Here is a 13,345-nt window from a genome sequence, read left to right as displayed (position 1 = left end):
CAATCAATGCTATTTTTGTCCCATTTCTTCTAGGATTATCTGTAGCTAAGCCATCAGGAAAAGTTGGACACCAAGCAGAAATGGTTAAAAACCGCTGTTCCACATAGGACTTCTTCCAGAGAAGACATGCAACCTCTTCTTTTAAGATCCATGCCATGGTTCTCTCAAGCATTTGAAATTTTCCTAATCACACTCTGCCTGGCTGTCCAAGGAAGGCACCGAGGACATGGTTTAAGGTGCACAAGTGGCAGAGTTTGCACCACAGGATCCGTGCCTATTCTCAAGCTCAAACAAATCCCAGCTAACAATGCAAAATATTGCTTTGCACACCAATTCTGTCCAATGGCATCTAACCCAGAGTGGGTATCAGCTACATTATTCATCAAAAAACTTTTTAAAAACAATTTGGCACAGCAGCACTGCCTTATCTCTCTTGCTAAATAGGTCCAGGTCATTCTGAACAGGGCTGCCTGTTGGGACTTCCTAGATGTAATAAGTGCAGGAAAAGTAATATGCTTCCTTGTTCTTTTCATCACTATGTAGGTGATGTCTCTGGGAAATTTCTGTCTGACAGCCGAATTCAAGTCTGACATTGTATGTGTGTGTGTGTGTGTGTATATATATGTGTGTGTGTGTGTGTGTGTGTGTGTGTATATATATACACACACACACATATTCTATAAGATGCAGATAGTTTGATGTAATAGTATTGTCAGCTAGTGAAACTAGCACAAACATACCTGCTGAGTTCCAGGAAAGAATATGTAATATCTACCCTTCTGTGCAAAAACATTTTTGTACAGCTATAATTGGTATTCTCCAGGTCAGCCAATATACACTGGTAGTCACATTGACTAAAAATTCAGAGGCAATCTTTTTATTGGGACAGCCAAATTTAAACTAATTTCAAGCTTCTGAATTTACTATTAATAGTAACGGTTGTATTTGTTTAATAATTTTTCCATTTCTTCTCCAATTGCTTTATCCTTCACTTCATCTAAATAGTTTCTTATTCTATCTTCGTTAAACTTCTTCCTTTTTATATAACTCTTCAAAATACTTATGGGCAATTTCTTTTTTCTGTTCTATCTCCTGTTGTATATCCCCCTTTCCATCTATTAGCTGGTATATCAATCTCTTTTCCTTTTTTTTAGTCTATATGATAGCCATCTCCCTGGCTTATTAGCATGCTCAAAATAAGTTTATCTAGTTGTATTCAAATTTATAATCATTCTTTCTTGTTCAATTAAATTCAGTTTATGTTTAGTTATTATCTGATTTTGCAATTTTGAATCCTTTGGGGTACTCTGTAATTGAGTTTCTAATTCCTTAATTTTTTGTTGTAATTTGTTTTGCTGTGCGTATTTTTCCTTATTCCTCTTGGCGTTATAAGAGATTGTTATACCTCTTATTACTGCCTTCATTGTATCCCAAATGTTTTGTTTTATAGTTGCTCCATTATAATTTTCCTTTAAGAAATAATTTAATTCCTCCTTGAGTTTGCTGGTGTATTCTTTTTCTCTTATTAACTGAGTATTTAATGTTCATCTTTTCTTGGGTTTTTCCCTACCCTTCCATATTATCTGAATTGGATTGTGATCTGCGCATTCATTAGGTAAAATTTCAATCCCTTTTATCTCATTTGCTATTTTCCCATTCATCCATGCCATATCAATTCGTGTCCATATTCGATGAGGATTTGAATAGAATGTAAATTGTTTTTTCTCGGGATGTGATCTTCTCCATATATCAATTAAATTTAACTGCATCGTTTCCATACATATCCTGGGAAGCTCTCTTCCCCCCTTTGTTCTCCCCCCATTACTGTGGTCTTTTTGATAATCAGCAATAGAATTAAAGTCTCCTATGATACAAATATTTCTTTTTTCCAATCCTACTATTTTTCCATAAAGATGCTTAAAAAACTCTTTTTGATCTCCATTCGGGGTGTAGATTACCACTAAGAGAATTGGGATGGCATTAATCCAGATCTGCAAAACCAGAGTTCTTCCCTCAGAATCCGACCATATTAAATCTGCTTTCAAATCCTCTTTAACATATACTGCAATCCCTTTCTTTTTCCCCATGTCTGCTGGTGCGGTAAATAGCTTCCCTAATTTTGGACATTCTAGGTTTTTTTCATCTGTTTTCTTTATATGAGTTTCTTGTAGGCATACTATATCAGCATTTGGTTTGATTAGTTTAGCTATTATCCTTTTCCTTTTTATCGTCGGGTTTAAACCATTTATATTAATTGATAGTAGTTTCTTTTCTTCTTCCATTTAATGAATTCTGTTTCGCTCTTTGTCTTGTAATGGCTCCGGTCTCTCCTTGTGCCTGAACATGTGTCCTACTTTCTTCTCTCTCCTGATGTAGATGAGTATTTCCTTGATTTCCTAAAGTTCCATCTCTGTTCTTATGATAGCCTTGATCTTCCTGGGAGTTTGTTTCCAGTTCCTCCTTACTGCTCTGGTCTTCCGGACCTACCAATCGCTCATAAATTTCCTGGGCCTTTTCCATGGAGTCTATTTTAATTTTCCTTTTGTTCCAAAAAACTAACATCCGCTCTGGGATTAGCCATTTAAATACGATTCTTTTCTGATTTAGGTAAGCTGCTAAGAACTTGTAGTCTCGTCTTTGTTCTCTTACTCTTCTTGGTATTTGTTTGAGAATCAAGACTTCTTTACCTTTATACGTGATTGTTTCATCTCTTGACATCCTATATATGATATCCCGGACACTCCAAATCGTATATGGACTTCTCTTGGGCATTTGTGGCGCCTTGCATAATTAGTGCTAATCCTGTAAACTTCATCAAACTCCCTTAAGATGTCATCTTTATCCTTTTCCAATAGTCCAGCCAGTATTCCCACCATTAGTTGTTCCAGGTCTTCTTCTTTGGATTCCACTACATTTTGGAATCTCAAGTATGTAGCAGCCTTGTCCATCTCTAGATAGACCAGTGAGTCCTCCATTTCTTTACATAGTAACAGTTGTATTAATGAAGGACCATAGTTAATGTACACTAAAATGTTAGTTCAATTATTTTTTATTATTATTTTATATAATAACAAGAATAAAACAAAAACAGTGAATAGTCTCAAGCATATATGTGTGTGTATGTATGTATGTATGTATGTATGTATGTATATATATATATATATATATATATCGCCAAGACCTGCATATATATATACATACAGAGTTACATACATACATGCATACATACATACATACATACATACATACATTTTCAAAGAAAAGATACTAGTGGTATAAGAAAAAAATGACAAAATATGACCAAAAAAGAATCTTATGCCGTTATAATAAACAGTTACAATTCTATATATACTTGTCCAATGCAAATATTATTCAAGTCATATGTATTTTATGACATACTTAGGTCTAGCACAATTCTTGACATTTGAAAGACAGTCGTTTAGAGAAGGAATTGGTTCAGGTGAAGCAGTGGTCTTGTTTTGGTATCATTCAATATTTATCTAAAGCCAAAAAAATATAGTTTAGGTGCTATAGACATTGTAAGAGACAAAATTGCCTGAGGACTAGACTAGGACAATGTTAAGTTCAGGACAGGGATGTAAAGAATGTGAAGCTACTATCAAAAATAATAATTCTTGTGAATTGGACATAAAATCTGTAATTTAGTAATATTATAAAATTTACTTATAAAATAGAACTATTGGTACTGATTTTTCTGATTCCTGCTGACCCATCCAGATTTGCTTGTTCTATAATTCTTCAGCTGAGAACTGAATAAGTTGTAGTGCAATACTTTGGAGGAAAATGGCTTATTCATCTCGAGCAGGAAAATCTGAAGTGGAATTCAGGTTATGGTTAGAATCCCAGATTAGGCAGAGTTTCTGGTCAAATAAAGCTTGTATGTTCATTAGCAGGGATCCAAGTAAAAGTATTCTTTGTATCTTAAAACTCAACGTAAGACAACTGAATGGATGGAATCAAGCATTTACTACATATCTTCCAGCTTTTATATCACCTTACTGAGTATCTAATGCTAATGTCTTTCTGATATGTGAGACACACACAAAAATGTACACATATCTTGCAAGAAATATTTTTAGTCAACAAGTCAGATTTAATTCCTGGTGGTTATGTGGACATATGCTTATCAACTTGTCCTGACTTAATAGCACAGAGTTCTTCCACATTTGATTCCATTCATCCACCATATTCTTCGGCTTCTGCTTTTCTAAATCTTTCCAAACACAATGTTATTTTTAGGATTAATCATTTTAACATAGCTGCTTTTATACAGTTTACAGCAGCATCACACCTCTATAAAGGATCATTGCAATAAAAATTCCATTTTATGAACCTGGAAGTTGTGCTTCCAAAATTTTACTTGATTAATAGAAATTAATGCAGTTTCAATAATTATTAGTAATAAATCAATAAACACATTTACTTAATCTAAAATATATATTGCCTTGTCTTCAACATTCCATGTAGCTCCAAATATTTTTTTAAAAAAAATACTTTGACATGGATTGCAATTTTGAAACATTCTATAAGTTAAAAACCTAGGAAATCTCTGAGTAAAAACCATTATTTTGGGGAAACCTTATTTTGCATTTGGCCTCAAGTGATTACAATAGAAAATACTGTGAATGTGAAACTTGTAACAGTTCTTTCCATCTGAAATTTAATGCAGTAAGTAGGTGACAATTTTGAATAGTGTTGAAGGTCATCCCTTAGCAAATAATTGAGGAATGAATACAGCAATAGCCAGTCGTGAAGCAGTGTAAATATTCTGAGAATTAATTAAGAAATGTACAAATGTCACCAAATTCCAAAATATTTTAAAACAACCTTTATAATGTGATCAGAACAAAGTGTCTTGCTCTTTAGCAGTTATAAATGATCATGGGGAAAGTTGGCAATGCAAAACATAAAAGCTTGGCTATTTGCCTTTTAGATTTGGCCCAAAACAAACCAAATTCTTAAACACAAGCTTACTTGCACCCTTAAAATAATCTCATAAATGCAAACTGATACAGAAACTTATGTATAATACTAATGGACCATTTTATGTAGGAAATCATTATGGTTTATCTTGACTTTATTGTATGAAGTCATACAAACCATGGTTTTGCTTATTAAATAATTCTCAATAGTTTTTTTTTCCCCTTTCAAGGCAGAGGTTATATGATCCTACAAGTAGTCCTCAACTTACGACCACAACTGAGCCCCAAATTTTTGTTGCAAACTGAATTGAGTTTTGCCCCATTTTATGACCTTTGTTGACACAGTTGTTAAATGAATCACTGCAGTTGTTAAGGGAATCTGGCCTGCCCCGTTGACTTTGCTTGTCAGAAGTTTGCAAAAGGTGTTCACACAACCCCAGGGCACCGCAACTGTCATAAGTACAAACCAGTTACCATGTGCCTGAATTTTGATCAAGTGACCACACTTTTTTCAATGCCCTATGTTTCAATATCATTGCCTTCTGGTGTTTTAAGTATCATAGAAGATACTATGATCATACAGTTAGTAAAAGGGAAATCTGATCCTGCATCTTCTCTCATGCTATTTCTTCCTTCAGGTATGCAGTCCTAAGCTTATTTACCTATGAGCTAGCTCTGTTGAACCCCATAGAGTTTATTTTTAAAATGGACTGAAAATTTTTGCATTTTCATTTTTCTGGTTGGATGTTTTGATCAACTATTAACTGCAGACAGTTTAAAAACAGATTAAATTTCCTCCTCTTAAATTTGATTTGGTTTGGATGAGGATGGACAGCTTTGAAATTAAGAATCTCTTTTCAATCTCATTATAATCCAATATGTATAAACTTCCTTAAAGGCAAATCTTCCTGTGTTCAAATGAAACTTACTCCTAGATAGACTATTAGTGAACTATATTAAAAAAAACCAGTAATTCTTAGCTGGATTAACCTAATTGCTTGGGTTCCCACAACTTAAGTAACCATAAATTAGCCAGCCTAAATTGTTGTTCCAATTCAGTATACTTGATTGAACATCTCTCAGGCTGCAAAAAGATATAAATATTGTTTCTAGTAACTAGTAGACCTCCAAATCTTTAGCTTATCTATTTAAATGCTATATTCATACATTGTAATAAACCACTGTTTATTTAACCATGATTTATAAAATAATTGGCAGTTCATATAGCATACTAAATCATAAGACATAGTTTACAAGCCATTAATGACTTTGTTCTTTTTGAATAAATTTTATTGAATTTACAATTAAAAAAAAACATAACAACATTACATATGCAACAGAGAGAAAAAAAGAAGAAAGAAAGAAGGGAAGAGAAAAAAAAAACGCTCGGTCTTGCGACCGAAAAAGGAGAAAAAGAAGTATAAAAGAAAGAAAAAAACAAAGAGACGGAAGAAAGAAGAAAATACGTTAAAAACCAGACAGATATCCTTTTTGACAGTCTGCAAGATCCAATTCTCCTACCTTACTTTAAATATACACATCTTATCACTATTTATGCTTAAATTACCCATTATTCATTGAACAGTTTATCTCTGATATAACCAATTATACCACGATTCCAATTATTATAAAATGCTGAAGACTCTTTATTTTTAAGAGCTATGGTTAAATTGTCCATTTCTGCACAGTCACATATTTTCTGGATGACCATTTGATCTGTAGGTAAATAGGATGATTTCCAGCACTGGGCAAATGCTAATCTGGCCGCAGTTAGAATATGAATTATTATATATTTCATCTTTTAGGAAAATGTTTATCAGAGATCCCTAGTAGGAAGAACTCTGGTTTGTATTCGATTTGTTCTTTGGTTATTTCCTCCAGCCATTTTCTAATTTTTTGCCAGTATTTCTGGGCTTCTTTACAGGTCCACCACATATGAAAGTAGGTTCCTCTATGTTTTTACATTTCCAACATTTTGGACTAGAGTTTGGGTTCATTTTCGCTAACCTCGAAGGGGGTAAGTGCCATCTATATAACATTTTATACATATTTTCTTTACGCCATGGATTTCGTAATCTTAATGATTCTATTCCAGATCTTTTCCCATTCTGTTAATGTAATGCTTCTTCCAATATTCCTACTCCACATTATCATGTTCCTTTCACTATCTCTTGCTCTAATTCTACCTCCAATAAATATTTATAAAATTTGGAGATATTCTTTTATTTGATCCTAATAAGATTTTATCTAAGTGTTGTAATTTGCTATAGATTCCAAACTCTTTGATATCTTGTTTGTATCTGCTATGGATTTGTATATATAACCACTGATCAATTTTAAATCCCTGTTCCTGTAAGAATGACTTTGTTCTTATGACATGCTGAGAAAGAAACCATCTTATGACTCATCATGCTGTATGAATCCAGCCTCAGGGTAAAAAGTACATATTTCAGCATGGTACATTCAAGAGATAATTAAAAGACTAAAATATGAAAGACAAACAATCATTGCAAATAATCACATAATAAACTACAAATATTCAATAACTAATTAAAACTATTTAGTATTTAAATTAACAATACATGGAATCTCAATACTCTAGCAAATAGCTGCACAATCTGAATAATGAAAAATCCATGAACAATAAAATTGTTAAAGTTTAGATTTCACTGGTTTAGGGCCAGCTTTTACAATATCATCCTATCTTTGGTCACATTCTGCTGTATTCTGCCTGAAATACATTTTCAACTCTTATTTAAGATGTGATAATTGATAGTTGTCCGAAGAGCCTTAGGATGTTCATTCCATAGTCTAGAACAGGGGTGGGCAAACTATGGCCCGCGGGCCACATCCGGCCCGTTGGTCTTTTTAATCCGGCCCACCGAAGATTGGTACAGAATTAAGGTTTGATGTGAATGATTGAATGATTGCATTCATTTGATTTTGACTTGTAATGACAGGCATTTCGACACCAGGTGGTGACCCGTCTGTCAAATTTTAAAAGTCAACGAGGCCCCTGAGCCAAAAAGTTTGTCCATCCCTGGTCTAGAAGCAGGTTCTGGAAAGCCCCAAGACAAGGTCTCAGGGGAAGTAAGTCCCGCAAAAAACTTTTCAACCTCCCTGCACCACCTGAAAATATTATATCAAAAATAAGAAACAGATGATGCACAATTGGGTTATAAGATCCTTAGAAATAAAACCCAGCATTTACATATATTGGATCTTTGCTCTTATAGGAAGCCAACGAATGGAATATTTTTCAAGGAAAAGGATACCAGAAATACATTGATTGTAGCAATATCACTTGCTTTAGGCCAACTTAATAATCTTTTTTCCTCTGTTTTTATTTGGGGGGCGGGATTTTTAAGTTAAGGGAGTTGGAAGAGCAAGAAGGAATAAGCAAGAAGGAGCAAGGAGAGCCAGTTTGGTCTAGTGGTTAAAGCATATATACATGCATGCATACATACAGACAGACATAAGTCTTTTCAGGAACTGGTCCCAATATAGTGGGAGGCTAGAGTAAACCTTTGCTCTCCTTATTTTCTTCCCATGTAATGGAATGTTATAAAGTAGGGGTGTCAAACTCCCATCGACATAGTGGTGTCACATGATGTATTTCCCTCCCTTTGCTAAACCGGACATGGAATTGGCCAGCACGTGACACATCTGGGCCGTGGGCCTGGAGGTTGACAGCCCTGTTATAAAGGGAAGAAACAAAATGTGGTATACTGCAGAATTTTATTTCATATCTGATCCATTCTCTCATTTTGATATTCCAGAGGCTATAAGGGAAATTAATCTCAAAGTAATCCTCTTCTAGATTCAGATTAAACAGATCTTCCAGGGAAAGTTAAGTAGTCCAGGGGCAAATTTGGAAACAAGCCAAGGTGTGTCATTAAAACATTTCACCTTGTTTTATCCACAAAAATGTCAATGACTGTCTTAGTAGGTTGTGAGCTACCTGACCTTCCAAATCCTGGTTTGTTTGATCATAGTTAACAGAATACATCACAAGTTGTTAAGTTTACCCAGAATACTAATCAATCAATCTATCTATCTATCTATCTATCTATCTATCTATCTATCTATCTATCTATCTATCTATCTCTCTCCCACAACCCACATTATAGCAGAAAAGTGACAAACCCATGTCCAAAGTCAACCCTAACTTGAAGGCACCATTAAAAAAAAGGCTGTTGTAATAAATGTAACAAGTCATAAAATAATTTATTACTACAAAGTACTGTCCCCATTGTAAGAAACTGATGGAGATAATATTGCTTTTGCAAAGAAAGCAATTAAAGAGATGTTGGTATAAAAGTTCAGTAGGGCATTGGGACATTAAAGGTAAAAAGTTGAAGACAAGGAAACAGAAGAGAGTGCTATTCCGATAAGTGAGTCAGCTTGGCCAAGCAAATTAGTTAACAGTTTTAACCACACAGTCTAGTAATATCGTGGAGAAATTAATTAATCACTTGCTTCAATTTATTATGCTTTAAGGAAACAACCCTGTGATCTTTGTCAAAGGAGGCTGCAGGGAGAGATTTGTGGTTTGGATGGAGGGAATAAAAAGTTGAAGAAATGTATTCTTCAGTGTGCCTACTTGCTAGCCACCCAGAGGCGGTATTTGGCAGGTTCTGACCAGTTCTGGAGAACCAGTAGCAGAAATTTTGAGTAGTTCAGAGAACCGGCCAATACCATCTTTGACTGGCCCCGCCCTCATCTCTCCTCTGCCTCCCGAGTCGCAGCTGATCAGGTGGATCTTCTTTTGTTGCCCTGCACTGGAGAACGGAGCTGGAAAGCAGGTTAGGGGGATGGGAATGGGGATTTTGCGGTAACTTTCCCCCAGAACCAGTAGTAAAAATTTTTTGAATCCCACCACTGTAGCCACCCGTTCTTGCAAGAATGTATTTTACATGCAATAAACTGCTTGCTGCTTCACTTCATGACTCTCACATTTCTGACTGGTGAGTCTGTTTCTCACACCACTAAGCCTATTTAATGTTACCTGTAGTGAGGAGCCCATTTTCAAGCCAAACATTGGTCACATACTACTCCCCCCCCGAACATTCCTGAAATGCTCCAGCATTTTGATTAATAAAAAAAAGTTAGAGGCTAGTGCTTTTTCAGTGCAGCACACCTACTTTTGATTCATTACTATTTTAAAAAAAATACAAAATATTAAAAAACAAAAACAAAGAGAGCACTAGCTCCCAAGAAGTTATCTGGAACCCTGTCCCCAAGATGCCACATTGCCCTAGACCAGGAGTCTTCAAACTTGACAACTTTAAGACTTGTGGGCTTCAACTCCCAGAATTCCCTACCCACCCACCTGGGGAATTCTGGGAGTTGAAGCCCACAAGTCTTAAAGTTGCCAAAAGACATATTTAATTATTCACGTATTAAGTGCAGCTAGAATAGTATTTGCTCAAAACTGGAAAAGTGAAAAAAATCTGATAGAAAAGAATGCAATCAGGAAAATATTAGATTGTGCAGAAATGAACAGATTAACACTGGCAATTAAAGAAAAAGAACTGAATATTCTATGATATAGGAACTATTTTATCAATGGAAAATAAAAACGGAAGTTAGAAATTAAATATATGAATATAGAGTGGAAGGAGTTAAGAAGATGGTTATATCGATAAGACATATTATGTATAGTAGTTTGAAATAATAATGTAGTTATTGTTATGGTAAGGAATTTGTAGTAATTAGAAATGTTATTGCACAAGATATTTGTACCCAGATGACACACTGTGTTTAAATGAAAGATGGACTGTTTGTAAAAATAAAATTAAAAATTAAAAAAAAGTCTTCAAGTTGCCAAGTTTGGAGATCCCTGTCCTAGACCTAAGAACAAACCCAGTCAGCTACTCAACCCTCAGCCTGCCTTTCCACATCTTATTTTTAAACCCCTTTTTTCAAAGCTCAGCATCCCGTCAAGAAAAGCACCTCCAGGGCCCGGCGAGATGCGGCGCCGTCACAAGGGCCAGACTCCCTGGCCTCGTCGCCCCGCCCTCTTTCCCCCCTCCCCTTCATGCCCCTATCTACCTGCTTGCTTGCCGAACTACAGTTCCCAGGATGCGCCGGTGATTTTCTCTCTCTCTCTCTCTCTCTCTCTCTCTTCCCCACCCCCCCAAGCCAGTGAGCTGGGGGTAGAGTTGATGTAATGCGGTGAAGTCACAAAGCCCTCGGGGATGGGGGAAAGGGGAGAGCGAAGGGGGAGAGGGAGGGAGAGAGATGCAGGATGGTGGCGGCGAGAGCAGGAGCGCCGGCCACGCTACCGCGGCGCTAGGAAGAGGCGTGAGAGGGGGTGTAGATAAATAAAACCCGGCTTCGTTTAGCAACCTCCTTCCCTCCTCCCCCCGCAAAGCTTCGAAGCAGCGGCAGGTCTCTGGGCGAGGCAGCCGAAGCGCCGGGGCTGCGGCCTCTCCTCATTCTTTTCGCCCCGGTCCGGAGCCTGGAGGTCTTGAAGAGCCGGGAATGCCTCGGCCGCGCCGCCGCTTTCTCATCTGACCGGGCTTCGGCTCCCTTTCTTTCGGCCCATGCCTCCCCACTGCTAAAATAACCGCCCGCCCCCACTCCTCCTCCTCCTCCTCCTCCTCCCAAAGGTGTATATATATATATATATTTTACATTTTTATTTTTATTTCATTTTTTAAAACCCTCCCCGAGGTGGGAAGGAGGGTATCCGCCGTCGCTCCCTCGCCTCAAACCCAGCCGCGCACCGCCGAATCCGCCCCGCTTGCCCGTCGAGATGGCGGACCCCGCCGAATGCAGCATCAAAGTGATGTGCCGGTTCCGACCGCTCAACGAGGCGGAGATCCTGCGCGGGGACAAATTCATCCCGAAATTTAAAGGCGAGGACACGATCGTCGTCGGGGTAAGTCTTCCCCCCCGCGACCCCCCGGTTGGGTGTTTTTTGAGGCAGCCGAGGAGAGTTGCGCCTTGGCTTTTAGTTTTTTTCCCCTTCGCTCGGCCCCGAACTCTTTTTTTCTTTCGGGAACGCAGCGGGGGCGGTTGGGGTGGGGGAGACCTGACCAATTTCTGTCCCCCGCCTCAATCCCTTTAGTCTTACTACAGGCCCCTCTGAATGGCGAGCCGCTGCACCGCATTGTACTCCTTCCTCCGTCCATTGTTCCCAACATTAGCTTGCTCTAATGTGTGTGTGTGTGCGCGCGCGCGCGTGTGTATATATGTCGGTTAGAAGTTCTCCGAGGCTCCTTTCACCTTGAGCGCCAAATTTGGCTAAGAGAAGGATTGAGAAATGGAGATTTGGGCCGGGGGGGGGAGGGAAATTCTCTGCACTGCCTGCTTCTCTTCCCCCAACCCCGACTCCAAACTTGGAAATTGGGTTAAACTCAGAAAGGACAACAACTCCTTTCTCTTTTTCCAGAGCAGGAACGAAAAGCTTTGGATAAGAAGAGCAGGTGGTCTATATGGCAGGTGGTCTCAAACCAAACAAATCAGTTTGTCAGTGTAGTGCGAAACCACTTAGGAGTTTCAATGGGAAATCACTTAGGTGTTTCTCCGAGGGGTGCAAAGTTTCCTTGTTTTGGTGTGAGCATGGATCTAGAGACACAGGGTGGTGTGGTGGGAAGAACCATCTTTTATTGTGGCTCAAGTATTGTAGTCTAGCAACCATAGTGGGAGACTCACAAAGTGTTCTCAGTTGACGGAGATGGATATTAGCGGGGGAGGGAGGGAATGTGTCGCATGAAATGCAGGTTTTTAATGTTAATTTCCTTGGCATATTTTATTGAATTGTTTGACAGAATGAGCTCCACTGAAGTCTACCAGGCATATTTATACATATAACACAGCTTAGATTGCATTGGTAAGACAGCAGGGTGAAGGCTAATGTATGGGCAAAAGTGTATTCTATACCCGCCTGATTTGGATGGCTTCTGCAGAGGGAAATCTTCCTTGAAAGGTGCTCCAGAGTTGAATTTCCTGCTTTCCATAACTGCAGCAAAAGCAATGGTGGGGAACTGAATGGAGTCAGCCTGAATTGACTCTTTCATCTGCCTTCCCTCATTGCTACTGCAGTCTTCCAATCCTGAGCATTGATCAAGCTGATGTCATCTGGATCACTGGGCATGCTCATTTACTTGCACCCTGACGTATTTGATGGATTGGCAGGTGGCGAGAAATTGCTAAGCAAATTAGAAGAGGGTAGAATAATTCCCTCCTTCTCACCTTCATATCCACCCTTCTGCCATTTCAGCTTGATCTGGTGGCTTGTGTTAGATCAGCACTAACTTCGGTTAAAAGCCTGCCAAGCTGCAGTCTCTGCAGATAAAAGCAGGACAGTCTTTAGTGACAATCTTTAGCTGTCTGCTGTGTTCATTTCTTTATCTTGCAGTGCAATTGGTGGAGAATCGCCTTCTCTTAAGAAA

The 13,345-nt window shown here is 38.0% G+C and overlaps 1 protein-coding gene across 1 annotated transcript in view; it reads left to right on the top strand.

The window, feature by feature from the left end:
* Positions 1–11,072: 11,072 nt before the first annotated feature.
* Positions 11,073–13,345, top strand: part of KIF5C (kinesin family member 5C) — a 91,294-nt gene continuing 89,021 nt past the window's right edge. The window contains exon 1 of the mRNA XM_026696744.2: positions 11,073–11,829. Coding sequence (XP_026552529.1) covers positions 11,704–11,829 — 126 coding nt within the window. The 5' untranslated portion in view covers positions 11,073–11,703. The remainder of the gene's footprint in view (positions 11,830–13,345) is intronic.

The sequence above is a fragment of the Pseudonaja textilis genome, chromosome 1 (genome assembly GCF_049901715.1).
Source record: "Pseudonaja textilis isolate UNSWEBS1 chromosome 1, rPseTex1.2, whole genome shotgun sequence".
Taxonomy (NCBI): Eukaryota; Metazoa; Chordata; class Lepidosauria; order Squamata; family Elapidae; genus Pseudonaja; species Pseudonaja textilis.
This window is presented reverse-complemented; position numbering and strand designations above follow the sequence as displayed.